We start from the raw sequence: 24,811 nt of genomic DNA, 5'->3' as shown, positions 1-24,811 counted from the left end.
TGTACGAGGATATCGCATGGAAAGCTGCGGCACCACTGTGACAAAAGTATTGTGTAAAATCGCTCTGTTGTTTCTTCGAACATTTGTATCTCAGGATAGACCTATCTCTTTCCGCTGTACCCCTGCCCTTCTCCTACGTTGTCACTCTCTCGAATCTTTCTGACCGCTTTTCTCCCTATTCTTTAAGAATCGACTCGCAAACGACCGAAAATGTCGGCCCTTTCTCACCGGGACATTTAAAGCATTAAGATACAAGCAAATTAAGCAACCCTATAAATATTGACTATACATATATATAAATATATATATCTGTATATGTATATCTAAGCCTTATCGGTATGATATATATATGTAATAAGTACTATTTAAATATTGTAACAATTGTATATGATTTTAATACTACACGCTAATTGTATCATATATATATGAAGGATCTGCGACCTCCCACTTTGCAGACATATACAGACAAACATGCAAGTACATAAACAGGCACACACACACATCCACCCACCCCGCATGCACGCGCGCACGTGCGCGCGCGCAAACACACAGACAAATACATATGCGCGCGCGGGTACATCGTACTCGTGGGTGTACATAGACACTAAATACTTAACAAACACACTCACACGATACATACATACATGCGCATACACGCGAAAGACGATTGTGCAATTTCAAGACAGTCGAGAAACAAGTCGATACGCGGACATTCTTCGATTGCCCATGTATGTTCACCTCACGCCCACCGGATTCAACTGCCACGGCGCTGGTATATGAATAGTTGTTTGCTCGAATGAAAGGCCTCGTCGAAAGGCCCTTTCTCGAATATCGTCGGCCTTAATGAAAAGCTCGTCGGCACCCTGAAAATCCAACGTCAAGTAAAGATTCCGCCTTTCTGCCCGGGTATCCTGCGTTTCTTCGTTCGTCGCTTGACCTTCTCGTTAAGATATGTCGCTAGAAGGGACACAGTAGGTATTGGTTTTTATATAAATTGAGTTCGAATCCTGTATCGCACGCGGAGAATTTGCAAAACTCTTGGGACGCCGCCGACGCCTCTCCTTTCTCTTTAACGTAAACGAATAATTACGTTCGGGGAGGGTGGGACTTTCGCGTTAAGATCGACGATACGTAAACCGTAAAGAGGGATAAGCAAGCGAACATCAACGGGAATGGTGCGCCCTGATATTAAGACTGATGTACAGTTGCGCGCTATTCTCATCATTTCACGGGTCATGCTCCTCCACCGCTCTCCTCCCCCCTACGCCGAGACATACTCGCCTCACACACTCGCGAATAACACGAACACAACAATACGGAATCGCAGGGCTAAACCAAGTATATATATATATTTCGTATATATACCAAAAAGGAACGCGTATATATTAAATATATATATAAATATCTCGTATATATTTGTCTGATATATGTCATATATGTAACGCGTAACACTGTTCGTATCGATCACCGGCTCTTATAAGAGCGCGGCCAGCGCAAACGTGGCTTTATCCCGCGCGGAAAAGAAAGTGCGAGATATTTCGAAAAAATTAACCCTCGGGACGACAACCTGGAAAATATGCCGGGATTGTGGGCTCCCGCGATTTAGACCAAACACGCTTGGCGTAAAAATCTCGTTCGACATCGGCGAGAGAAATCTCGTCGTGAGGCACGCCCCGTGCAAGACGGCACGATGAATATATACGGGCCGGTGATACTGTCTGAGACACACACGATAGATGCAGAGGGAAATAAAAGAAAAAAAAATCAGCCGCAAGAAGTGTATTCCATGTTAGCAAGATAATTAGATAAGTGGGACGGACAGGCATACGGATTTAAAGGAGATAAAAAAAAGCAAGCAAGATCACATAACTTGTATATTAGTGTATAGAACGCGTAGAAACGATGAAATAGCCATTGAAGAATAAAAAAAAAGGATCATTTTCGACAATGTTTTTTACAAACAGGCAGGACAGTGCAAGTAGATTAAACAAAACAAAATAAAAAAAAGGAGAGAAAAATGTCATTGTACCATTGTAAGCGAGAAGAGGAAGAAGGAAGGAAGGGAGGAATGCGCGCGCGAGCGAGAGAGAGAGAGACAGAGCGTTCTTTCCGAGGCAATTACATTGAATGCATTAGATGCAGGGCCAAATTATCTCGTTACTTGACAAAAGACACAAAAGAGCATACCTGCACAAACAAACAAAGAAAGAAACTCTTGGATCCCTTTGATGCGACAGGATTTTTCGATCGCACCTCTTCGAGACGCGTTTCAATAAACTTGTTTGAAAATGACACGTAGCTTTGTTGAAGAGATCGTCTCTCAAATTTGTTCTGTCGTTGTTTGATTTACACTTTGCTTTATTTCGAAACAGAGTTGTCGACTGTTCTGACCACGTCCACTTGTCTGTTAAGCCTTTACGCAACTGTAATCTGTGCTTGTAATCATCTCGAAAATGTATATAGAATTGAAAGGAAGTAGAAAAGCGATACTAGACAGCTTGCGAATGTCACATTCGCAATTACATTAGTAACTATTTAGTTGGTTTGTGATATATTAATGACATCAATTTTGATTCAGCACTATTAATGTTTATTGCAAGTGACAACATTGTTGGAAAATGCAAAGTGGTATTCTTCAATTTTCTGGAAACATAATTACCAAGTTCAATCCGGTCTGAAAAGCCGCGCGCAATTGACAAAGCAAAGATGTGTAAAAACGTAAATTCTAAAATCATAAAAATCTACGCGATGACTTATTCACGGTTTGGAAAATAATTTTACTTTGATTTCCGTCGCAATTTTACGAGATTTGCCTTCTACAATGAGTCACCGTACGCATTTTCATAAACTGTTTTAATTGCTCTTTAAAAATCACTTAGTGAATTGTCACCAATTGACTTAGAGAGTAGATTTTTCTTTAGATTTTTTTGACAAATCGAACTAACTGAAGTCGTTTTACATTTATCCATCGGCGTGGACAAGTTTTGTGAAAATTTTCCACGCGAGAGCAAACGTCTCTGATTTTAAATTGGTTTGTTTCTCTCCCCCCCTCTCTCTCTCTCTCTCTCTTTCGCTTGTTCTTCTCTTTCGAGTAAAAAAATCGCGATAATGTAACTGCATTTCATGCACTTACACACATACAAAGATACAAAACACAGACACAGACATACACACAGAGGACACTGAGGGTTTAGAGATCTATCGAGTTATTGTCTTAGAATCATCTCGTAGCGGTCCGCCATGCATTGAAGTAATAAAATATAAATGAAGTTATAAATAATCAATTAAGGAAGGTTATACTTGATTATAGGGATAAATAATATTTCTCGTGCTGCAAACGGTTACGTATTACAACTAAGTAGACGCAGTGATTATTGTATCGATTAATCGTTTACGAATAATTACACACATGTATTGCTTTTGTCTTGCTTGAGTTTTATCTTTTTTTTTATACGCAGCAGAAAATATCTACCTATTTTTAGAATTTATTTATTGTCATCTTTCTCTCTCTTTCTCTTTCCGCCATATTCTATAGATTTAATACAAATTGCACGTAGGGCGATCTACATTGTTAGCGGGAGGTCGAGGACGTAGTCGATTTGTACGTCGCGCACGTACACCTTTCATATTTTCTCCCTCTCGATATATTGGGCGTATATACATACATATATACATAAATGCGAAAATGCAATTTCGAAGTTGTTTGGGAATTCCTTCTGGGGATACACCTCCTAGCGATCGACTTATACGATGCAGAGAGCCGTGCTGGTAGTTTGTGTTGAGACTAAATAGCATTTTTCACTCTCATTAAGTAGGCATATCCACACATACACACTCACACTCCCACATATATACGTACACGCACTTAGGTACATACACATATACACACACCGAGAAAAAAAAAAGGAAAGAAAACGCATGACACTCTCTATATACACATTTAACGAGACAAAAAGTGGATAATGGATTAACGGTATTCTAAATGTAACATGTATATGATGGCTGTACAAATGTAACATTTTTTTCCATTATGTATGATGATAATGATAATGATGAAAAAAAGGGAAGATTTGACGCAAAAAGAAAATGTAATTGAACAAAGAAAAAGGAAGATAGAAAAGAAACCGTGTGTGCGCGTCGATTGATGTGAACGCCGACGTCTCGAAAGCGATAAAGTCAATCCGTCGGCGCACCCGCGCGAGTGATTTACCAATAAAACTACTATTACTTTTAATTATTATGAAATACCATTTCTGTAATAACATTATGATATAAAACCATACATTGAATGGCAAATATATATGTGTGCTTCATTTCCATTTCCTGTGATTTCATGATGTTGTCCAAAATTTTCAGAGTCGATCTACACGATCTATAAATGTAAAGGTAGAATTTAAAGAACAATTATACAGTGTGCAATTATAAAATACACGTCAGTATATGACGCTATATACAAATAATTAGTTTATCATTATTTTAAATTCATAAAATTTAATGGGAGATTTTATATAGCAGAATAATGTAGAAATTATTTTTTTGGTAGATATTTTTTAATATTGAAATCTTATACAAAATTTCTACTTGCTTGTTTTTATTGTACCGTTGCAAAATTTCCAATTTTAATTTGTGGTACAAAATTGGGAAGAAATAGGATCGTGAAACTAAAGAAGCGAAATAAGATGAAATGCATGCGATAGAGTATTGCCTTAAATATTATAAATGCAGACAGTTTGACGATAATAAATATTCTAGTAATTTGTAAGATTTCTTTATTAAGTATATAGCAAGTGTTTGTTTAGACATGTGAACAATGATGAGAAACGACTGTTGTTAACGCAAAATATTACGTCTTTAAATATTGGTTTGCATGATAAATTTTTCTTACAGTTGGGAAAATTGAGTATTGATACAATATTATTGCAAGTTGTGGTTAATGAAACATATGTAATATCTCAAACACCAGTTTTCCATAAGAAAAATAGGTCTGTTCAAATGTAATGAATTTCCATGTATAAAACACGCATTTATGTTAATTGTCTTGTACGCACGTTTTTCCTAATAATAATAATAACATTTTATTGGTAATGTAAATATGTAAAGATCTATATCTATTATTTGTGTTAAACTTGCCATATATGTATACTGAACAGTTAATTACATTTCGTATAAAAACTATGACAATATCTTACGAGTATTTAACACAATATAATAATTTAGCTTTTCTTATTGTTTATTTAATTTGTTTTCAACGCACATGTATGTCAAATAAAATATACCGTAGAAAATATATTTCAAATTTCAATAAAAACGTTAAAATAAATAACATTTCAAATATAATTTTAAAATTGTAAATGAATGAATGCACAAAATGCAATATTGTAAATAATTGGATCGTATTTACCTGTCGTCTTATTCGTTTGTATTTTAATAATTTTGGCTCACTCTAACTTTTCCATAAAAAATTTATTGTTAAAACAGAGCAATAAGAATTTATTTCTATTTATTTATTCTCCAAATTGGCTAACATATAAAAAATTTGTAAAATTTGTTTTTTTTCTATTTTTTCTATTTCTTTCTATCATATTTCTGTTCACATCTTCCTCTTTCAATCAGTTCTTACTTTACTTCTATACACAATGCGATACATAAATTTACATTATTAGCACAAATTCGTAACTTATATACAGTATGCATCTTCCTTGAAATTGCATAAACATTACACAAAGTCTTTGTTTATAATTTATAACATTTGATTCTTCAAACGAACTACTTATACAACTTTTTAGTTTGCTTTTTCAATTTTTAACGTGATGGCAGTATAACTGCAAATCACAGTAGAAACATGAATCAAAAGTTTTCTTATTCATTTTATAAATTTAACGATCTATGTTTTGATTAGCATAGAATATGAAATTTATTTTCTTAAGGCCCTCAATCACTATCCTCTGTATTTCGTGGAGCGCGAGTTAGTGGTCGCCGGCTGTCCTCATCCGACCCATATATTACTTCCTCCTCCGAATCATTGAACATCGAGAACGCAGGGCTATCTTTCGTTATCGATGAGTCTGCAATATGTCACAAAGAAATTAATTCTAAACACAAATAAGAGAATAATTATTTCATATGTTTGAATTAACAATTTTTTATAGAGTTATGTAAGAAGTAAGAGAAACTAAAAGAGGGAGTCAACGATACTTATAAAATTTTTTTATATATATAAACAGTAGAACAATAGAAAATATTACAAGTATTTTTTTTCATGTATAACATTAATGGCACAGGAAAAAATCTGCCTTCGTATTTCTTTCGAATAAATAAATATTATGTAAGAAATTTTTTTTACTTTTTACTTCTGACTTTACTATCTTTTTATATTTTATAATATTTTGGTTTTTAAGGTCATCGCTGTTAATGAGTAAATGTTCTACCAAAGATTATGGAGCATAATGTTTTTTTTCCCAAAATATAATACACTCACGTTGTCCATAGACCTGTTGAAGTGCAGGTGCATAAACATATGCCATGGTGTATAAATAAAAATTAAGAAGACCATAAAGAGCCATGAACTGCGCGGAAGTACGGTAATAAGTGGAAAGGCGAGAAGCAAAGCTGTCCTCCAATACACCGGCTCCAAACTGACGTGCGGTAACCAAACTGCAAACGCCGGCGACCACCGCGGCAAGCAGCGTTAAAAATCGCAGGCGTAAATCTGCAAAATAAATCATTTATCAACATAATGTTATTGTAAATTTTCGCTCGAAGATGTAATAGTCTAAAATTTACGAAGAGAAGGAAGAGCACGTATAACTTTCTGCTTTGTTGAGATAAATAAAGAGGCCGATAGAGATGATGTTTTGTTATAAGATTTTTTTGACAAAAAGATTATCTGCCGCTAGCTCAGTTTTTAATATTTTTTTATATATCTTGTATATAAGTTGTTCACTTATAATAAATTAATTTTAATTGAAAAGATATATAAGACTGTACGAAATATTTTTATTAAATAATGGCTTTACCACGAGGTAAAAAATATATTTACCAAAGTATGGCATAGATCGTAGTTCGCTGTACGCTCTTAATATAAGAAGCAACAGATACGCGATGTAGAAACCACCCACCGTGAAGAAGAATACCTTGAAACCCTGGAAACAGATGTCTATGTGTTAACAAGTACAGATTTAATACATCTCTCATATATCGTTTTTATTATAAGTGACTGCATATCGATCGTTTCTCTATCGCGATCTTTTGCCGACTCTTCTTCGGTGGAGACTGGTTTCGATCTCTATACCACTTTCGATACCTACGATACCAAATAAAGATTGAGAACTGGTAATCTTCAAGTACAACACAAGAAGTGACAGTAGCTGTTGAGAAATTATCTATATCAGTATCGGGTTGCGATCGAGCAGGTGCGTGCAGATGAAAAAGAAGAGAGTTGGAAACGTGCGGAAACAATAGGCATTCTACACAGCTACAGTCCAAAATCTTTGGTTTACTGATCTGTGAACATGAGACAATTTGGTTAGTACTAATGATTCAACTCTCTCAATCTTTCCATTGAAGAAACATTGTGTACAAGTAAATAGGAACACATTCTGATCGATTAAAGTTATAATCTTGACAAGAGTTAATGGAAGGAACTTTCCCTGTTTTGTCACGAATGCAAGATGATTGAAAGATTTACACAATATTTTAAACTTATTTTAGACAAGTGTAAAAAATTGACGAGAAAAACTAATTGTCATGCACGTTTGTTGATAAGTATACATAGAGTCCCCTATCATGAGATAGACTTCTAACACGAGATGGTAGGCTTTCGGTATTCAAATTCAATCACAAATCTTTTTTCGCGACGTTTACACGATCCAACAATGAATTTTCCATGAAACACATTTCACTCCAAGGGAAATAAATTCATGATAGAACCAACAGATGATGCCTATTTTAGCAAAAACCCTGCTAACTCTTATTAGGAGCTTGTCCCATAATACTGTCCTCTATATATTATATTTCTCTCTATATACTATATTTTCTTTCTTCCTCTGCAGAGAAGTACAAAAAGATATTCAAGTAAAATAGCGAGATGTTTTATAATTATTGTAATTATTCCAAATTCTTTTTGCAAAATGAAGAGCTTATATTGTTTCATTAACGAAATGAATCAATTCTATCAACATCCCCTAACAAACAGCTGTTTACTCGATTAGCGATCGGCATTATTATACTACAAGCTTCGCTGAGGATCAGTGGGTTGTACACGATCATCGAATGCCCGATGGAACTACGGAAAGACATCGTAAAATACAGCGAGTCATTGCAAGTAGGCTGTACAATGCAGCTCTTATGTCCGCCGGAGGATCTGGCGAATTATGAGAACCGCGATCTGGGTTACCAAGTACACGAGTACGATCCCGACGCCAGGACGATGTGCGAAGTGAAACTCAAGATCAACATTGTGAGAAATCTGAGCGCAATTGAGACCGAAGAGGGAAACCCGTGTGCCGAACTCGCGCACCACGAACATTCGGTATTGCTGCCTCATTTGACTAACTGTAGTTTGGTAAGTTTCTTCGCGGAAAAGAAGACACAAGCAAATTGTAAGGAACCGATAAGTGAATAAATTTATCACTTTCAATTATACTAATTATCGATGTTTGGACATTTTCTGCCAGTTTAGTTCGTTTTTCCTTCTTGATCGTACGAAAACCTGTCGGTGATACTCCGAGTATTAGATTTGCTCATACGTAAGAAACATAATTTCAGTTCTACAAATGCGACTGGGGCGTGCCGATACTCTTCGAGTGTCCGGAGGAATTGCACTTCAATCCCATTCTCCAGGTGTGCGATTGGCAGGCTGGTTGCGATTCGCCCTGGATCGGCTGCCCACGGTCATTTCCGCAATGCCCGATTCAATATCCAGGACCGCTGTTACTACCGCATCCCTTTTTGTGCGATCGCTTCTATCAGTGCAATTGGGGAACGCCTCAGTTACAAGTGTGTCCCACCGGACTTTATTTCAACTCACATCTCAAGGTGTGCGACTGGCCTTATAATTCGAACTGTCGAAGTTGCTGAGATTATGACGAAAAACGTGGCGCGCGTTGTATACATTCATTTTAATTTTAACTCTTAAAATTTTGAAAACGTAAAAGATTTTGACTACATTTTTTTAGAAACTAATAGTGTTAGAAACTAATAAATTAGAAACTAAACAGTCTTAAAATAACTTTCGTAAAACTAACATTCTTTGTAGTCTAGAAATGAATGAACATTTTATTGTAATAATTTGTATTAAAAAGCACAAGTTCTCAACTTACGTAGTAATTTGATGTATCAAGAACATAATTATAAGTGGGGTCCTCCAGTTCGGTGCAACGGAGCCATGTGGCAAGAGTTAATGCCGCACCCCATAACATACCCACCACTAGGAGCTTGGGTAGATAAAACGTAATAAGCCGTCTCTCGTTCTGAATAAAATAAACTAACCGTCAATCCAAATGTGTGTGATCGATAGAATATAATATGTTATAAAAAGTATTATAATAATTATAATAAAATACGTAATTATTTTATTTTTATTGTTTATAACATATGCAGTAAGCAAAAACATAATAATAAACAACATAATAATAAAACTTTAAACATACAATATATATTAAAACTAATTTATGTAAAAAGAAATTTAATGTGATAGGATGAGAGAGAATGATAGCGATTGAAAGTGTTAATGTTTCTTAGATTTTGCTGATACCAGTACCTGTCTAAGTCCATGATAGACACAGAGCCAGAACATGAGGATTGCACATAGAAAAGTCGTTTGTAGAATTGCATCCAGCATACCAGGTACCCAGGAGTTTATTAAAAAGGTCATAGGGAACAGCGGATCTGTTCAATGAAATAAACTCATCAAAATCACGAAAATGCATGTTGGTGATAAACGTCGAAAACTTTCTCGAAAACTTACTATTGTACAAAATCAGTAATGGAAGTAGTATAGAGATCCACTTTTGCTCTATCGACCAATCGTGCAGCGGATACTTTCTAAGCGAATGACCGAACCAGCACTGAAAGCGGTACAATTTTCCTTTCGGTTTATAGAACAAGCTTTAAATATCCACGGAAAAAAATAAGCCGAATTAAAAAGCAATCGACGTTTCGTTTTGCAAAGTTGGAAGTTTCTGATTATCGAGATCAGAGATTAGCTAAATAAACTTCTCTTTTGATTATTAATTAAAATTCGTAATTCATAAAAAGTGTATATGAGAAATACCAGCATGGAAATACTTGTATTATATTATTTTTTGTCTTAATAAATGTGAATAAAAATTTATAGTATACGTCGACTTATTTTAATCCGTCTATTTTTTTACGCGTTGTCATTTTAACAGCCATGAATTACCATAACTCCGAATGTGGTTAATAAGAAGATTAGTCGAAACCAGATTTCGATCTGCGTGAACGCCGGATTGTAGTTTTTAAACTGTGAACAGAAAAAAATAGGAGAAACGTAAAGAAAAAACTGAGGTACTCAAGTCTCGGAATTGTCGTATCCAAACGAGTGTGGTTATTTCATGCAGTGCTTACTGACGTAGAATGTGAGTTCTCGTATAATGTATCGCTGATGGAAGCTCTCAAGTCCATGGAAGCGGACAGTGATTATATAATAGCTATAATCAAGGAATCCAAGGTGGGCGACGACCAGTTCCTCGCAGGATTGCCTTTCGCACTTTAAGTGCCTGGTTCTGAAAAATAACAATGGTCATTATTATTTTCATACATTATTACTCGATTACGAGAGATTAATCTGTATTGATTTACGCAGTTCACTCAACAATGTGAGATAAGCTCCAATTCTCTTAACATTTTTCATTCATCGTGTGTCATTCATTGCTGAAGCAATAGATGTATCAAAATAAACGATGTTTTTATAGAAGTAATTTCGTTAATGTCGTTTTAACTTTAATTATCGAGAGAACGTAAGAGCATTTTTATGGCATTTTTACCGATTATGTCCAGCTTCTAGTGGTAGTACAGACATGAGCTTGCGATCAGCAGTGATACCGTCTATGGAAACACTGACTTGAAATCCTTTGTCATATCTCTCATCTACAAATCATCATCCATAATTATATTAATATTCGAAAATAACAAAGCTGTGAAATATATTGAAAAATAGGGTAATTGTGCAGAATATTGACGTTCCAGCAGGAGTCGCGATTTTCTTGTGGCAATCAACAAAACGACCCACAAAAATATATGTACGCAAAGTTTTAATAGGTGCTTCAAGTTGTACAAAAAATTTATGTTTATTATTTATTCAATACTACTCTTGTAGTTGGAAAGAAACGTTGACGAAGAATAAAAGTAATTTATGAACACGTTCACAATGATCCGGAAAATTAGAGCGCGCAATTCTGCGCGTTTACCAAAAACACATTATATAATCTCTAAAATAAATTGAAATACAAAAGATATATCTGGACTTTTGTTGTCGCAGTTGCCATGAAGACAAACGCTTTGTTAAAAAATTAAAAAACTTGGGAGGATTATTTTCTAATCGGCACCAAAATCGATCATCGTAGTATTTACATAAAGAAAAATAAATGTTGAATAATATTATTCTATTCCCTACCAAACCTTACATCTCATAAACGCTTCTCGCTATTAGGTCAATAAGAAATCATATGTTACCGTCGTTATTCGAAGTTGATAGCTTGGCAATCACCCATAATTGTTGGCTGTACGTAGACAACAGAGGTGTCTTCATGATGAATGGCCCAGTAGCCATCTCACTTCCGTTTAAATGCGCTTTCTGCTCGCTGGTTGACGTTATAGGCGGTCCTTTAAAAGCGTTAATGTAACTGTATCTTTAAATATGTTTGACGAGGTTAATAGCAGTGATGTCGATATTAGAATTTTTTTTTGTAATGGAACTGATTATACTCACCGGCCAGGCCAATAAAAACTGCTAATCCGAAACATGCGAAAAAAGCAACAAACACCATGACAAATTCCCTCTTGTGCATCGAGTATAAGCGCATCTGCACAGATCTATATGGTAAATATATGAGAGTTTAAATTAATAGCAGACACACACACACACACACACACACATATATACGAATTTCTTATAAAAATAAATGAAGAACCGCTTCCTTAAGAAAGTAATAACAATATTTGATCTAATGTGAAAGATAATTTAATTCTCTACAACTCATAACAGAGGACTTTCCTCTACAAATGTCATGAATATTATGTCAGATTAATTGAAAGAAGTCCGTTGGCTCTTATTCTATAACTCTTATGTATTCATTTATCAGTAAAAGAAAAAAAGGAACGAACTAGAATTGAGACGTCAGATGATTTTAACAAATTATTTAATGAAACTGCAATAGATTTTACGTCTATTGCGGCTTTTCATTATCCCGTCTCGGTTCTTTGCGCGATTTTTCCAAGAGATCATGGCACGTACCTTTCGCAACGGTCATGATGATAAGCTGGAGCGATGTACTTGTTAAATTCGCTAAAGAGATCACTGAACTGTGACAATGCATTCCTGACCTTGAGATTCCAACCGGCGGATGGGAGATGATACGAGTACCCTAATCCGGGCCCGTCCATCATCTTCAGGAGTGCCTCTTTTTGAACCCTAAAGTCCCAGTTGTGCGATATACGTATATATATTTTTATTACACAGTAAAAAAAGTTTCCTTTCAATTTTTTTTACAAAATTTCTGCGGAACCTGCCAAACGTACACAAATTAAACGTCTCGTAAGAAAATGCGGCATGAAATTTCACAAAATTATTCCTCGATGTTGATGAAACGTATATTGTACTTCGAGAATGGGTCGCCAAAACATTTTAAAAAAAGAAGAAAAATACGAGAGATTTTTATGCACACACGCGTGAAAAAGATCGTAGAGTTTCCGTTTTGCGTAAGAGATGTTTATATCGAGAACACTTTAATACCAATACGTATACTGTATGGTCCGGTCGCCCGAGTGAATAAAATATCTTTTACCTCCAATGTTCTTCGTCCAATGTAAAAGTACGAGGGATAAATTTTACTTGATCAAAGGTCGACTCGGACTATACGACACGGGCCGGCACCGGCAGGACGAAATATTAAAACGTACGTTTTAAATGAGACCGTCTACACTAACGCTTCGTCAACGGAGCGTCGGACCGTGCCGTGTAGCCCTGAATCGACCCTTTATTTGCGCAATGTTTCAAAATTAAAGAAAGAAAACGAGAACCAATTTAACAGAGAGGGATGTTACGCTCCAACGATTTTGATGCGCGGACTAGCCGCCGTTTAAAAATCGACACCGCGTTTTATCGGCACTTCAGCCATCGAAGCAGCTGGACTGGCGGTCGCGACGATACTCTGCGTGAACGCTTCAGACTTGCGACGTGCACGTATACGACTGCACACGTTACGTGTAAACAGAAAACCCACCTTCCACTTTATTGCGTGGTGATGCACGCTCTCTCTATCTGTCGTCTTGATGAATTCTTGCCGCTCGCATAACGCTCGGGCGCGACGAGGAATTTCATGGGCAGGGTGGCGTGTAATGGCACGGGCGAGGGATTCCCCGTTCCGTTCGGCGTAATTTTCCCCAATTTTCCGGGGGCCCCAAGGTGTGCGAGAGCGGCGGAGCGCACGGGCGTACGGTGTACACTGACGTGCGCGTTATTGATTTTTCACGCCACGCCGTATCCCCGCGGAGCAGGGTTGCTAACTCATCGGCATCGGGGGTGGGTTGGAGAGAAGCGGTACGTTAAATAATGGTAGGTATATTCCGCGTGCCGCCAGATAACGGGATTCAATGGTATTAAATGGCGCGCTACATACCGTCGCAATTGTACAGTGTTGTACAGCAATGACGGGCGTTCTGATGAGCGATCCAACTTGATTACATGGCGCGTACTAACTGATGATGCACGTTCAAGTTTGACTAAGGTATTGTACTGCTAAGAAAGATTTTCTTTAGTCAAAGTGAGTAATTAATTAAGTAATTTGGTGCGCGTATGCGTGCGTGAGTCTGTAACATGAGAGCATACATTATCATTGACAATCAATATCGAGAAAGGCAGGATTTGTCACTAATGTTTATTATTTACAAATATATTGTACAAAGTATCTTTTGTTAGCAAGAATGCAGGGCTGTGGCTTGTGGCTGGTTTTGGTAACGTTTTAGTCCCAATATTTGATCTTGCCGTCCCAGCCAGCAGTGGCTAGTCTAGAAGGCTCGTGAGGATGCCACAATACGTCAATGCACACTCCGTCGTGCGCCTTCCATTTTTTGTACAGCTTGGTTGTCTTCCAGTCCCATATGTAGCATTTACCGTCCGCATCGCCCGACACCAAGTAACTGAAATAAGAACAGATGTAATGCTTGAAACAAAAAATTTCCTACAATACAATCATTTCCTATAAAAATTATATCAGATTTGAAAAACGGGGGGTTGCCACGATTTCAATTTCGCAAATGAATTGTATTGATTCTAATTCGAATTCCAAGTTTGGCTTTCGAGCTAGGCGTACGTTCCTTTCGTGTAATAAAGTCTATCGAGGCCTGACAATTTAGTTTTTCTTTCTATTACCTCATATCTGGTGAGAAGTCCAAACCGCACGCATATCCTGCGACCATATGTCCCGTGAATGTCTTCTTCCGGTTCATTTTGAATCTATTCAATGCCGAAAATATAACAATTTTGTTATCCATGCTTTGGCAAGCAAGCCACTTCTGATTTCGTGACGGCGTCACCGCCGGCATAGAATGCATGGATGGATCAGCTATGTATTTCATATCCACAGGAATGTCCCTGTATATTAAAAAAAAAAAGAATTTATCCTCAATAACAGATAAATCTCACACTTCTCTGAGAGTACACCTTTAAGAGAATTAATAGATTTATACCATTCCCAAACCCGGAGGCTTTTATCGTCGCTGGTTGTGACAAATCGTCTATTTTCGTCGACGAACGTAATGGTATTTACAGCGCCCAAGTGTCTATCGTATTCCTGTGTTATTTCACCAGAACGTATATCCCACTGTATAACAAAATATTAAATTACTAATATTTAACTAAAGAAATCATTATTAAATTATATGTCACTTTTACGCGTATACTGGTGTACGTTTATTATCAATAATAAACGAGATCACTTTTGCGCGTCCACATCAAGATCTTAAATCTCATCGTTACTCTTCAACAAGTAGATAAATATTTTTACTCACGCAAATGATCTTCTTATCGCTGGTACCAGCGACAAAGAGATGCTGTTTATCCGGATCGGGATTAAATTTAGCACAATATGGGATTTTTCTACTCGTAAAGCGACTGATACAGGCTCCCGTTTCTGTATCCCAGAGTTTCACGTAACGATCGTAGGCCGCTGACAAAAATCGCTTGCCGTCGTTGTCGAAACTTATATCCCGTACTGCTTGTCGATGTCCATAGTATGTACGAACGCATCTCCTGTCTTTGTACACTTCCCACAACTGTTCACAATAGCATAATATGGTAAGTATGGTACAATAGTAGCTGCACGAGCAATACATAAATTAATTACAGACGAAATTAAAATAACCATCATCGTCGAGTACCTTCACACGACAATCCATACTACAGGACAGTAATAAGTGCGCTGTATGTGGGAACCATCGGATTTGCGAGATGCCTTTCGTGTGACCTTCCCACGTGTGAATTTGCGCCTTCGGTAAGAAGCAACGATCGGGTGGCGATTCCGATCTGAGGTTCACGCCTACGTCCTGAGGCGCGTGCAGGAATGAACGGCCCTGATAATCCACACTGTCTTTGACTGCGATACAAAATTATTAAATATAATAAATAAATTGCAAATCGATATCAAGAATTTGTACGTTAATAAATTTACGTCTTGGAAAGCTCAAAGTCTGAAAACTGTTCTACATAAAAGAACAATCTTGCAACTAATGGATGCATTGATAATATATTTAGGAACATTACTGTGCAATATGGTCTTCTCCTCGAGCGGTTTCTCCTCCGTTTGTTTTCCTCGTTTATTCCGTTTGGCCAAGATTTCTTCCAGCTCAGCAGCTTCCTCTTCACTAGGCTTGATCGTTCGTTTTTCGTCAATATAACCTCCCCAGGGACCCAAAAAACCTTCTATATCCGCTGGATCATTGTTTCTATTCCTCTTTCGTTTATCCGAGGGTCTCAGGACAGTGTTTTCAAAGACAGTCTTGCCGCCCGATTCTTCCGCCACTTCTGTTGCGCCGATCATGATTCTGCCTTCGTTTGTACTACCGTCTACAGTCGGATCTAGTGCATACCCTGATGACAAAAATCTTCAAGCGTTAATTGCAATTTAGATATTAAATAAACTTATTTGACTTAAGCTTAAATATCCCGGATCTTCAGATATAAATAAGCATTCAATTGAATTACTGGTGTAAAGATACAAGGTTAAAAATGGTTTCAGATTTTAACTAGTAGAAGAACATTAATCAACTACACATCAAACATAAATGTTGCATTGTGCGTACCATAACTGGCAAACGTTCTCCTTTGATTCTCAAATTGAAATTCACTTATATGCGCGCTCTCCACATATCCAGACAGTATATTTTTGGCGGCGCGCTGCTGCTGCGTCTTGAAGGGATTTTCCGGACCCACCTCGGGTCCAAAGAGCTCCTCATACTTCGGATTGTATGCAACTTCCGTTGCAGTTGAATCTATGTGTTTCACACACAATTCTGTTCCCTAATAATCATCGAGCGAGCGTTAATTTCGTTTGCGTCAAACGGAACACTTGTAAAGTGGCAACGGGATTTGCAAAGGCACAAAGGTCCACCCTGACCGTACAACGCACAATTATATCGTAATTTTTCGTATTAGCCAAGTATTAGTTTCTCGTATTGGTAGAGTTTACTTCTCGTTTGAAACCGCGGGATTATTCATAACCTCAAAACTGGCGATTGAAAACAGATAACCTAGCGGCTCAACGGCGTCGCCGTAGAGGGGGGACCTTGAGTAAAAATTGAAGACGGGCTGAACGCACGTGAATACTCACAGTGGGCACGACTTCTGGAGCCGAGCAAATCTGGAGAGCGCTCGTAAATTTGTCACCGGCAGACACGGACGCGAAGTCCAAGTTTTTCGTCTCGCTATCTTCATCGCTGCTACCGTAGTCCTTTAGTGCAAGCATAGTTTCATATATCGATATTTGATCTAAAAATTATCTCCTTTATCACCTAAATATTATCTATTTTCTTTATCAATTGTTTAAAATCTCTTTCTGTACTTTCTATGCGAAATCACATTCTCTCTCCATCAATTCTTTCACATGAGATTACAAGCAGTGACGCAAACCTCCGAGCCGCCATCGGGTGGTACACTAGCTACACCGTCAGCTACACCGCCTGCACCATGATGATGCTCACGCGCACATAAACGCAAGCCGTGTCCATATACGAGTACTTTCCCCTAGAGCGAAAAGATGAGAAGTTTCACACAAATGTAATAATTTCATTGGTTGAAATGGCTGCGTTCAGCAGAAAAAGCTACTTTGCAACTGTTGTAAAATTCGTGAATCTGATTGGCGTATGCTCTTAAATGATCAAGATTAAGAGAATACGCCAATCAGATTCACGAATGTTACAACAGTTGCAAAGCAGCTTTTTCTGCTAAACGGATTTCTTAATATGATTGGCTGGAGCTAAAAGTATTAACCTATGGCCGCACTCAGCAGACACTACTCTTGAGTGAGCGCTCAGTATTACCTAGTTAAAAATTTAGAATGTTATTATACATTAACTTAAATTAAAGTTTCAAGGCTGTTAACTTAATTTTAAAAAAGATAACTTATTCAACCCTATTAAAAATAAAGTGAATAGCTTTGTCTCTTTCTAACCGTCCCCTTAGAAAGAGACAAAGCCGCTCACTTTTAGCATTTTCACTACATTGTAAGATACAGAATTGACATCCAGAATCTATTCATATACTGTGTCGAATAAATTCAAGAATCGACCCCCCCCCCCCCCAGCTGTAATGAACTGACTTCATGTTCGAAGTGAGCAAAATTGTGAGGGCGGCCATCTTGTCCCGGCGCGCGTCTAAACTTTTAAAAGCCACGTGACGCGCTCGAGAGCGAGACTGCATCCGGAGCCTCCAGAAATTTTCTCTTTCTCGCGCCCGGCGACATTTCGGCGCACGCTGGCCATCTTGACTCGAATTCGCGGATAATTCGCGACGCGCGACCTCCGGAGTCGAGTGAATCGCGCGGGACAGCTGGAAATCGGATCGCTGGGAGAAAAAAAGGGTCGGGCGAGGCGGGAGGAGACGAAGAGAAGCGGAGGCCGGGGATCGTCCCGAAGGAACCGCATCCCGTGACGCGCCGTTTCGTTACTGAAAATCCACGGTGTTTATCAGCGAGCCCGTGCGAGCCGACGATTTACAGCACGCGCAGCGCGAGCTACGGAGATTTTCGATACCGGCTGACACGCAATTCGGAACGCACCGCAGACGCCCAATTCGAGGACATCCAATGGAAGAACAGGGTGAGGAGAGGAGGAAGTCCTCGTGATCGTCGCGACTCGGCAGTTATCGGTGAGTCGGTTATCAATTGGCGAGATCGATTCTCGATTGTCCAAGGGGGGGGGGGAAACGATCGCTCGTGCGGAGCACCGCGTCGAGGGTACACGTACGTAATTCCGCTGTTCTTCGGCGTCGACGTAGCGTCACCGTTTTGGCCTCCGAGGAGAGCAGGAGACTCGCACAGGAGACGCCGGCAGAAGTGCGAAGTCGGCGGCGGCGATCGCGCGCGATTTCCGGCTGTGAGCGGAGCGAGGGGAAGTGCGCGCTCGCTCCTCGTGGTCGGGTCTCTGCCTGAATTTCCGCAGCCAGATCCCCCGCTACCGCGACGGCAGTCGTGCACGCGGTCGGGCCAGCGAGACCAGCAACAGTTAGCAGCGGCGGCGAGCCAGGCGGTCGTGAGAGCAGTCGGAGGCAAATGGCACCGCGCAGGCAGGCGAAGCAACCGGCGGTGGAGAGCGTCGTGGTAGCCGCTGCCGACGGCAATGTGACGCCGCCGAAGAAGAGGAAAACCGCGGCAAAGCCGGCGGCCGCGTCTGCAGACGAGCCGAGGTCGGCTAAGGGCAGGGGCCGGCAGGCGAAGGCGGGGGAGGTGGCCGCGGTGGCTAGCGGGTCCACGTTTTCGCCAAAGAAGTTGCGCAGCAGGGTGAAAGCTGCCCCCAGCGCTGCCACTGCCGTTGCCCCCAGCGCGGCCACTGCCGCTGCCTCAAAGACTCGTGGCGGCAAGACCGCGGCGACTGCGAAAAAGGCGGGAACCAAGACCGCCGCGGCAAAGCCGAAGGCCAAGTCGCCGGTTGCCAGGAGGCAAAAGACCCGGGACGAGGTCGGCGCCGGGGATTCTGCCGGCAAGAAGAGCACTGCCAAGAGCCCCGCGAAGAAGAAGACGACGACTCGTCGTAAGAAAGCGGCCGAGGAGAGCGACGCGCCGACACTGCCCGCCGCGAAGACACCTAGAAAACGGAAGAATGTAGAGAACGCGGGCGAAGCCGCTGCAGAGGCGCAGGCCGCCAAGGAGGAGGGGCTCGCCAGCAAGAAACCACGCGGCCAGCCAAAAGCTGATAGTGCGAGTAAGTCCTTGTTGTTATTTCCATTTTGCTAGATTTACGGGAATGCCCTGGTCGACTGCAGATTGACTGAAGGCAAGAATGAGAGTATTTTTATTTTAGATTTCTAGTAAATTGTCCACCAAATTCCCCAATTCCGATGATATTTTCTCAGGGAATCTGTGTGGGGCTTTTACGTAGGCGTCTTGCGTAACTTGGATTCGTACAAAGTAATTTGCGGAACGTACTAATTTGTGTGTTGAAGTTTTTATCATTAAGGTTCATTGAACCAGCTTTGACGGCTGAATCTGAAAAGTTGGCAGTGTTCTGACGCCGTTTCCATCGCGTATTCGTTTTAATAAAATAAACTACACATTATTACACAGGTTAGCATAAATTTACTATGAAAATGTTAACGTTAAACTTCAAGCTCTTTATTATGAAAGGTGTGAGAGGCTAATCTCGCGATATTAGGTAATTGAGCTTTTGGCTCGTATTTTTATTAGACTTTCGCATCAAAAATAAGTGTTTTTAAAGCTCTTTATAGCTACTGAATCTATGAATTCATTTGCCGTGGTTTTCAGGCACTTTATGAGGGGGTTATAAAAAGATGTACAAACGTCTAAAGTAGAGGATGCTATTGTAATCTGCAGATTAGAGCTTTAAATATGCAGATGAGACTAGTGAAGAAGAGCTGGAAAAAATAATAGGTAGTGATGTAATAATTAAAAAGGCCTATGAAGAGCTAAATAGATTCAACTGGTCAGAAAAAGAATTTATTGCCTATGAACAGGAAATAAAACGTATTCTTGATGAACAGGCTGTCCTCGCTCAAAAACTTGATGATGCTACTGAAAAAGGCAGACAAGCAGAGAAAGTTGAGGTGGCAAAGAATTCACTTAAGGCCGGCATGCCTATAGATGTTATCACTGAAATTACCGGCCTTTCCCATGATGAAATTCAGAGGTTAAGAAATTAGCATTATCTATACCATATAACATCTCCTTTTTTTACTTTAACTTTTAATCCCATCCGTTCAGCTTCATCTTTGCTAATACGCATTGAGTCCTTTGGCATTCTACTATATTTATATGTATTAAACAAGACTTGATCTGCCACTTTAAAAAAGTATGTGACATTCTGTTATAGCCACGACGATGCCCAAGAGGAGACCTAAGAAAACTCCTGCGAAAGAGGTTCCCGAACCACCGCTGGAGGAGGCAAAGATCAAAAAACGAAGTAAGGAGCAAGGTGCAGCTGTACAAGAAACCAATTCAAAAGCCAAGACTGCAAAGAAGGGAAGTGCAAGAAAGGCTGCTCCCAGGGGGAAAAATGCTGTTGCAGAAAAGATCGACGAGGCAGAAGAGGCGGCAACATCTGAAGTCGACATCAGACAGAATGGAGAGGCACAGGAGGTGGAGCCTAAACAAAAAAAGCGAAATGCGGGGAGAGTGAATGCGGCGATGAACGGAAAGGTCGAGGCGAAGAAGGAGGAACAGTTGAAGGGTCAAGTGGCTGCTGCGCCTGTTGAGGAGAAAGATGCGTCGAACGATGTAATCGCTGAGAATGAAGAGAATGAAGAGAAAGAAATGAATGCGGCGCCAGAAATAGACGAGAATGGCACGAAGGTTGATAGTGCCTCGGTACTCTCGCCGGACGAAAACAAAACAAACGAGGTCGATACTAGTGTTGACTTGATCAAAGATGAGTCTGACACATCAACAGAAGTGGAAAGGGCGGGGAATTACCTGTGCTTTTAAAAAAAACTACAGAACTTGTTGAGGGATAGAACGTATATGGGCTTGTAATAAGCGTAATATGAAAATGTTACCGGAAAATACGTTTCGAGCAAAATATATTTTTTTAAAGATGTCTTATCAAGGTCGTTTAAATATTAGATTTTCAGCTATGTATCGATAACGTGTAGTGCCATAAGAAATATAAGATTATAGGCGAAATTTGATAGGATTTGTGTGAATGTTTCGATTCCTACGTGGGCAGCACTGCTAAAGTTTACACGAAATAAAATTTATTACACAAATAATATATATATAAGAATAATAATATTAATTGTGATTAATATAAGATTGTTAGCGAGCAAAATTTCGAGTATCTTGGATGAAAAACACAGGCCTATCGAGATGAACATCTTCCTGCTGCTGCTCTTGTAGGAGTTGAATAAGTTACATATTTTTCTAAGGGATAACAAACAATACTTATAACATATATACATTGTTTCCGTTTCTCTAGTCCTATAGTTTTATTTGCAACACATTTATTCTTATTAGTAACGGTTACTTACAACTTTTAACAAGAAAACCTTGCAGCTTCGAACTTTAATAAAACGGGGAAACTTTTTGTACATAATTCCGGATAAATTCTGGCCTTTCGCGTTTTGTACAACTAAATATTACGGCATTACAAGCGTTTTATTTAACGACCATTTGTGTGTGTGTGCGTGCGTGCGTGCGTGCGTGCGTGTGCGTGTGCGTGTCAGTATGTACAACGTATTTACTTCCAGTCCGGCGAGACGGTTAATAATATGCGTGTATTTCTAATGTTATTTCCCCACATTGTATTGCTATTCTCCACTAGACATATTTTCTTTTATGTTTAATAAATTGATCTTGTGTTTATATATGTTCCTTTTGATAAGCTCGCAGTTGTCAATATTTATTTGTAATAAAAAGACTGTGAAAGGATCTCCGTGTTCAATCTTCGTCTTTTCCCGCCTCCGTGACTTCCGTGGACAATCACGTGACTAGACGTTCAGCCGCAACGGACGAGCTCTTGAGTAATATGGCGCTGCTTCTCCAGGGCTGCTTTTGCGAGAAAATCAAAATGAAAGGGCAATGGCCGGCAGGCGAAGGCGGGGTAGGTGGCCGCGGTGGCTAGCGGGTCCACGTTTTCGCCAAAGAAGTTGCGCAGCAGGGTGAAAGCTGCCCCCAGCGCTGCCACTGCCGCTGCCTCAGAGACTTGTGGCGGCACGACCGCGGCGACTGCGAAAACAGGTATACTATACCTGTTTGAAGAAATGTTCAAGTTTTTTATTTTTTTAAGTTTTGAATGCGTTAAACGGCTGTCAGATTAGAATAGCATCCTCTACTTTAGACGTCCTTTTGTACATCTTTTTATAACCCCCTCATAAAGTGCCTGAAAACCACGGCAAATGAATTCATAGATTCAGTAGCTATAAAGAGCTTTAAAAACACTTATTTTTGATGCGAAAGTCTAATAAAAATACGAGCCAAAAGCTCAATTACCTAATATCGCGAGATTAGCCTCTCACACCTTTCATAATAAAGAGCTTGAAGTTTAACGTCAACATTTTCATAGTAAATTTATGCTAACCTGTGTAATAATGTGTAGTTTATTTCTGTGAGCGGCATGGCAAAGTATACTACTATCTCCATAAGATACGAAATAGCGCAGAATGTAAGAAGCTGGATATTAAAGCGAAAATATACGCAAAAAGATTTAGCAAATAAAACAGGTATACTGTACCTGTTTTATTTGCTATCTCCATAAGATTTTATTTGCTAGTTTGAAGTTTATTTGCTAATTTGAAGTTTTATTTGCTATCTCCATAAGATAGCATTCTTCTTTTATTTATTGAGTTTGCTTATATTTATTGAGTTGCCTAAATTTCCAAAAACCAAAGAGGATCAGCTTTCAAGTATAGTTGAAAAATGGATATACTTCTTTAAATTTGCAGATGAGACTAGTGAAGAAGAGCTGGAAAAAATAATAGGTAGTGATGTAATAATTAAAAAGGCCTATGAAGAGCTAAATAAATACAACTGGACAGAAAAAGAATTGCTTGCCTATGAACAGGAAAGGAAACGTATTCTTGATGAACAGGCTATCCTCGCTCAAAAATTTGATGATGCTACTGAAAAAGGTATCAAAATTGGTGAGGAGAAGGGTAGACAAGAAGGTATCCAAATCGGACAAGAAAAAGGCAGACAAGAAGGTTTCCAAATCGGACAAGAAAAAGGCAGACAAGAAGGGAAAGTTGAGGTGGCAAAGAATTTACTTAAGGCCGGCATGTCTATAGATGTTATCGCTAAAATGACCGGCCTTTCCCATGATGAAATTCAGAGGTTAAGAAATTAGCATTATCTATACCATATAATATCTCCTTTTTTTACTTTAACTTTTAATCCCATCCGTTCAGCTTCATCTTTGCTAATACGCATTGAGTCCTTTGGCATTCTACTATATTTATATGTATTAAACAACTTGATCTGCCATTTTAAAAAAGTATGTGACATTCTGTTATATTTAGCCACGACGATGCCCAAGAGGAGACCTAAGAAAACTCCTGCGAAAGAGGTTCCCGAACCACCGCTGGAGGAGGCAAAGATAAAAAAAACGAAGTAAGGAGCAAGGTGCAGCTGTACAAGAAGCCAATTCAAAATCCAAGACTGCAAAGAAGGAAAGTGCAAGAAAGGCTGCTCCCAGGGGGAAAAATGCTGTTGCAGAAAAGATCGACGAGGCAGAAGAGGTGGCAACATCTGAAGTCGACATCAGACAGAATGGAGAGGCACAGGAGGTGGAGCCTAAACAAAAAAAGCGAAATGCGGGGAGAGTGAATGCGTAGATATTGTTGGTAACATATCCTTACTATAATTGTATTATTATAACTTATAGTTATTATCTCTAATTTATTAATTTTAATTTTAACTTGTTGACCAATTCCTTATACAATTTTAATTTTACATAGCTGACTAATTCCTAATATAGCTTTAATTCTTTATATCTTATTTATTACTGTAAGTTATAATTGTACCGACTGATAGATTACCGTCTTTTGATTTCTATTTTTATTTTTATTTTTAACTTGTTGACCACTAATGTTTCCACAACTTATTGTTCGGCATAAACTCACCTTCACGTCAGTCGGAATCTATCTTACTTCCAGTCCGGCGAGACGGTTAATAATATGCGTGTATTTCTAATGTTATTTCCCCACATTGTATTGCTATTCTCCACTAGACATATTTTCTTTAATGTTTAATAAATTGATCTTGTGATTATATATGTTCCTTTTGATAAGCTCGCAGTTGTCAATATTTATTTGTAATAAAAAGACTGTGAAAGGGTCTCCGTGTTCAATCTTCGTCTTTTCCCGCCTCCGTGACTTCCGTGGACAATCACGTGACTAGACGTTCAGCCGCAA

The 24,811-nt window shown here is 39.0% G+C and overlaps 3 protein-coding genes across 5 annotated transcripts; 1 reads left to right on the top strand and 2 right to left on the bottom strand.

Moving 5' to 3' along the window:
* Positions 1–5,547: 5,547 nt before the first annotated feature.
* On the bottom strand, positions 5,548–13,883 carry LOC105566471 (transmembrane protein 181). Of its 2 annotated transcripts, none has more exons than XM_012020509.1 (13): positions 13,464–13,883; positions 12,476–12,652; positions 11,951–12,054; positions 11,695–11,844; positions 11,007–11,109; positions 10,592–10,745; positions 10,403–10,483; positions 9,968–10,067; positions 9,761–9,888; positions 9,321–9,470; positions 7,040–7,142; positions 6,479–6,709; positions 5,548–6,065 (listed from the first exon to the last, which is right to left on the bottom strand). In XM_012020509.1, exons 2-13 carry the CDS (start codon positions 12,625–12,627, stop codon positions 5,932–5,934), a joined length of 1,590 nt encoding a protein of 529 aa, XP_011875899.1. In that variant the 5' UTR covers positions 12,628–12,652; positions 13,464–13,883; the 3' UTR covers positions 5,548–5,931. The 2 variants fall into 2 exon arrangements, with proteins under 2 accessions (XP_011875899.1, XP_011875900.1); XM_012020510.1 differs by lacking the exon at positions 13,464–13,883 and adding an exon at positions 13,026–13,423.
* A 224-nt stretch (positions 13,884–14,107) lies between these two features.
* LOC105566472 (pre-mRNA-processing factor 17) lies at positions 14,108–17,374 on the bottom strand. 2 transcript variants are annotated; one of them, XM_012020512.1, is made up of 9 exons: positions 17,298–17,374; positions 17,067–17,224; positions 16,540–16,756; positions 16,001–16,327; positions 15,619–15,833; positions 15,250–15,513; positions 14,929–15,062; positions 14,612–14,833; positions 14,108–14,379 (listed from the first exon to the last, which is right to left on the bottom strand). In XM_012020512.1, the coding sequence occupies exons 2-9, from the start codon at positions 17,199–17,201 to the stop codon at positions 14,202–14,204; spliced, it is 1,692 nt and encodes a 563-aa protein (XP_011875902.1). In that variant the 5' UTR covers positions 17,202–17,224; positions 17,298–17,374; the 3' UTR covers positions 14,108–14,201. The 2 variants fall into 2 exon arrangements, with proteins under 2 accessions (XP_011875902.1, XP_011875901.1); XM_012020511.1 differs by having other exon boundaries at positions 17,067–17,359.
* Positions 17,375–18,926: 1,552 nt separating this feature from the next.
* On the top strand, positions 18,927–21,506 carry LOC105566473 (neurofilament heavy polypeptide-like). Its single transcript, XM_012020513.1, has 2 exons — positions 18,927–19,653; positions 20,779–21,506. Exons 1-2 carry the CDS (start codon positions 19,005–19,007, stop codon positions 21,387–21,389), a joined length of 1,260 nt encoding a protein of 419 aa, XP_011875903.1. The 5' UTR covers positions 18,927–19,004; the 3' UTR covers positions 21,390–21,506.
* The last annotated feature ends 3,305 nt before the right edge of the window (positions 21,507–24,811 follow it).

Source organism: Vollenhovia emeryi, unplaced genomic scaffold (genome assembly GCF_000949405.1).
Source record: "Vollenhovia emeryi isolate VEMERY1.0 unplaced genomic scaffold, V.emery_V1.0 DF939144.1, whole genome shotgun sequence".
Lineage (NCBI taxonomy): Eukaryota > Metazoa > Arthropoda > Insecta > Hymenoptera > Formicidae > Vollenhovia > Vollenhovia emeryi.
Note: the sequence above shows the minus strand (reverse complement) of the source record. Positions and strands in the feature narration are given on the sequence as shown.

Excerpts from the sequence above, each read along its gene's own strand:
- LOC105566471 (XM_012020509.1), bottom strand. The coding sequence starts at position 12,627 with ATGATGGACGGGCCCGGATTAGGGTACTCGTATCATCTCCCATCCGCC. Across the intron at positions 11,845-11,950 it reads AGTTTTTATTGGCCTGGCCG|GACCGCCTATAACGTCAACC; the intron begins GTGAGTATAATC and ends ACGCTTTTAAAG. Across the intron at positions 6,710-7,039 it reads ACGATCTATGCCATACTTTG|ATTTACGCCTGCGATTTTTA; the intron begins GTAAATATATTT and ends TTTATTTTGCAG.
- LOC105566472 (XM_012020512.1), bottom strand. The coding sequence starts at position 17,201 with ATGCTTGCACTAAAGGACTACGGTAGCAGCGATGAAGATAGCGAGACG. Across the intron at positions 15,834-16,000 it reads GGAGAAGACCATATTGCACA|TCAAAGACAGTGTGGATTAT; the intron begins GTAATGTTCCTA and ends TTTGTATCGCAG. Across the intron at positions 14,380-14,611 it reads GACTTCTCACCAGATATGAG|TTACTTGGTGTCGGGCGATG; the intron begins GTAATAGAAAGA and ends TTCTTATTTCAG.
- LOC105566473 (XM_012020513.1), top strand. The coding sequence starts at position 19,005 with ATGGCACCGCGCAGGCAGGCGAAGCAACCGGCGGTGGAGAGCGTCGTG. Across the intron at positions 19,654-20,778 it reads GCCAAAAGCTGATAGTGCGA|CCACGACGATGCCCAAGAGG; the intron begins GTAAGTCCTTGT and ends ATTCTGTTATAG.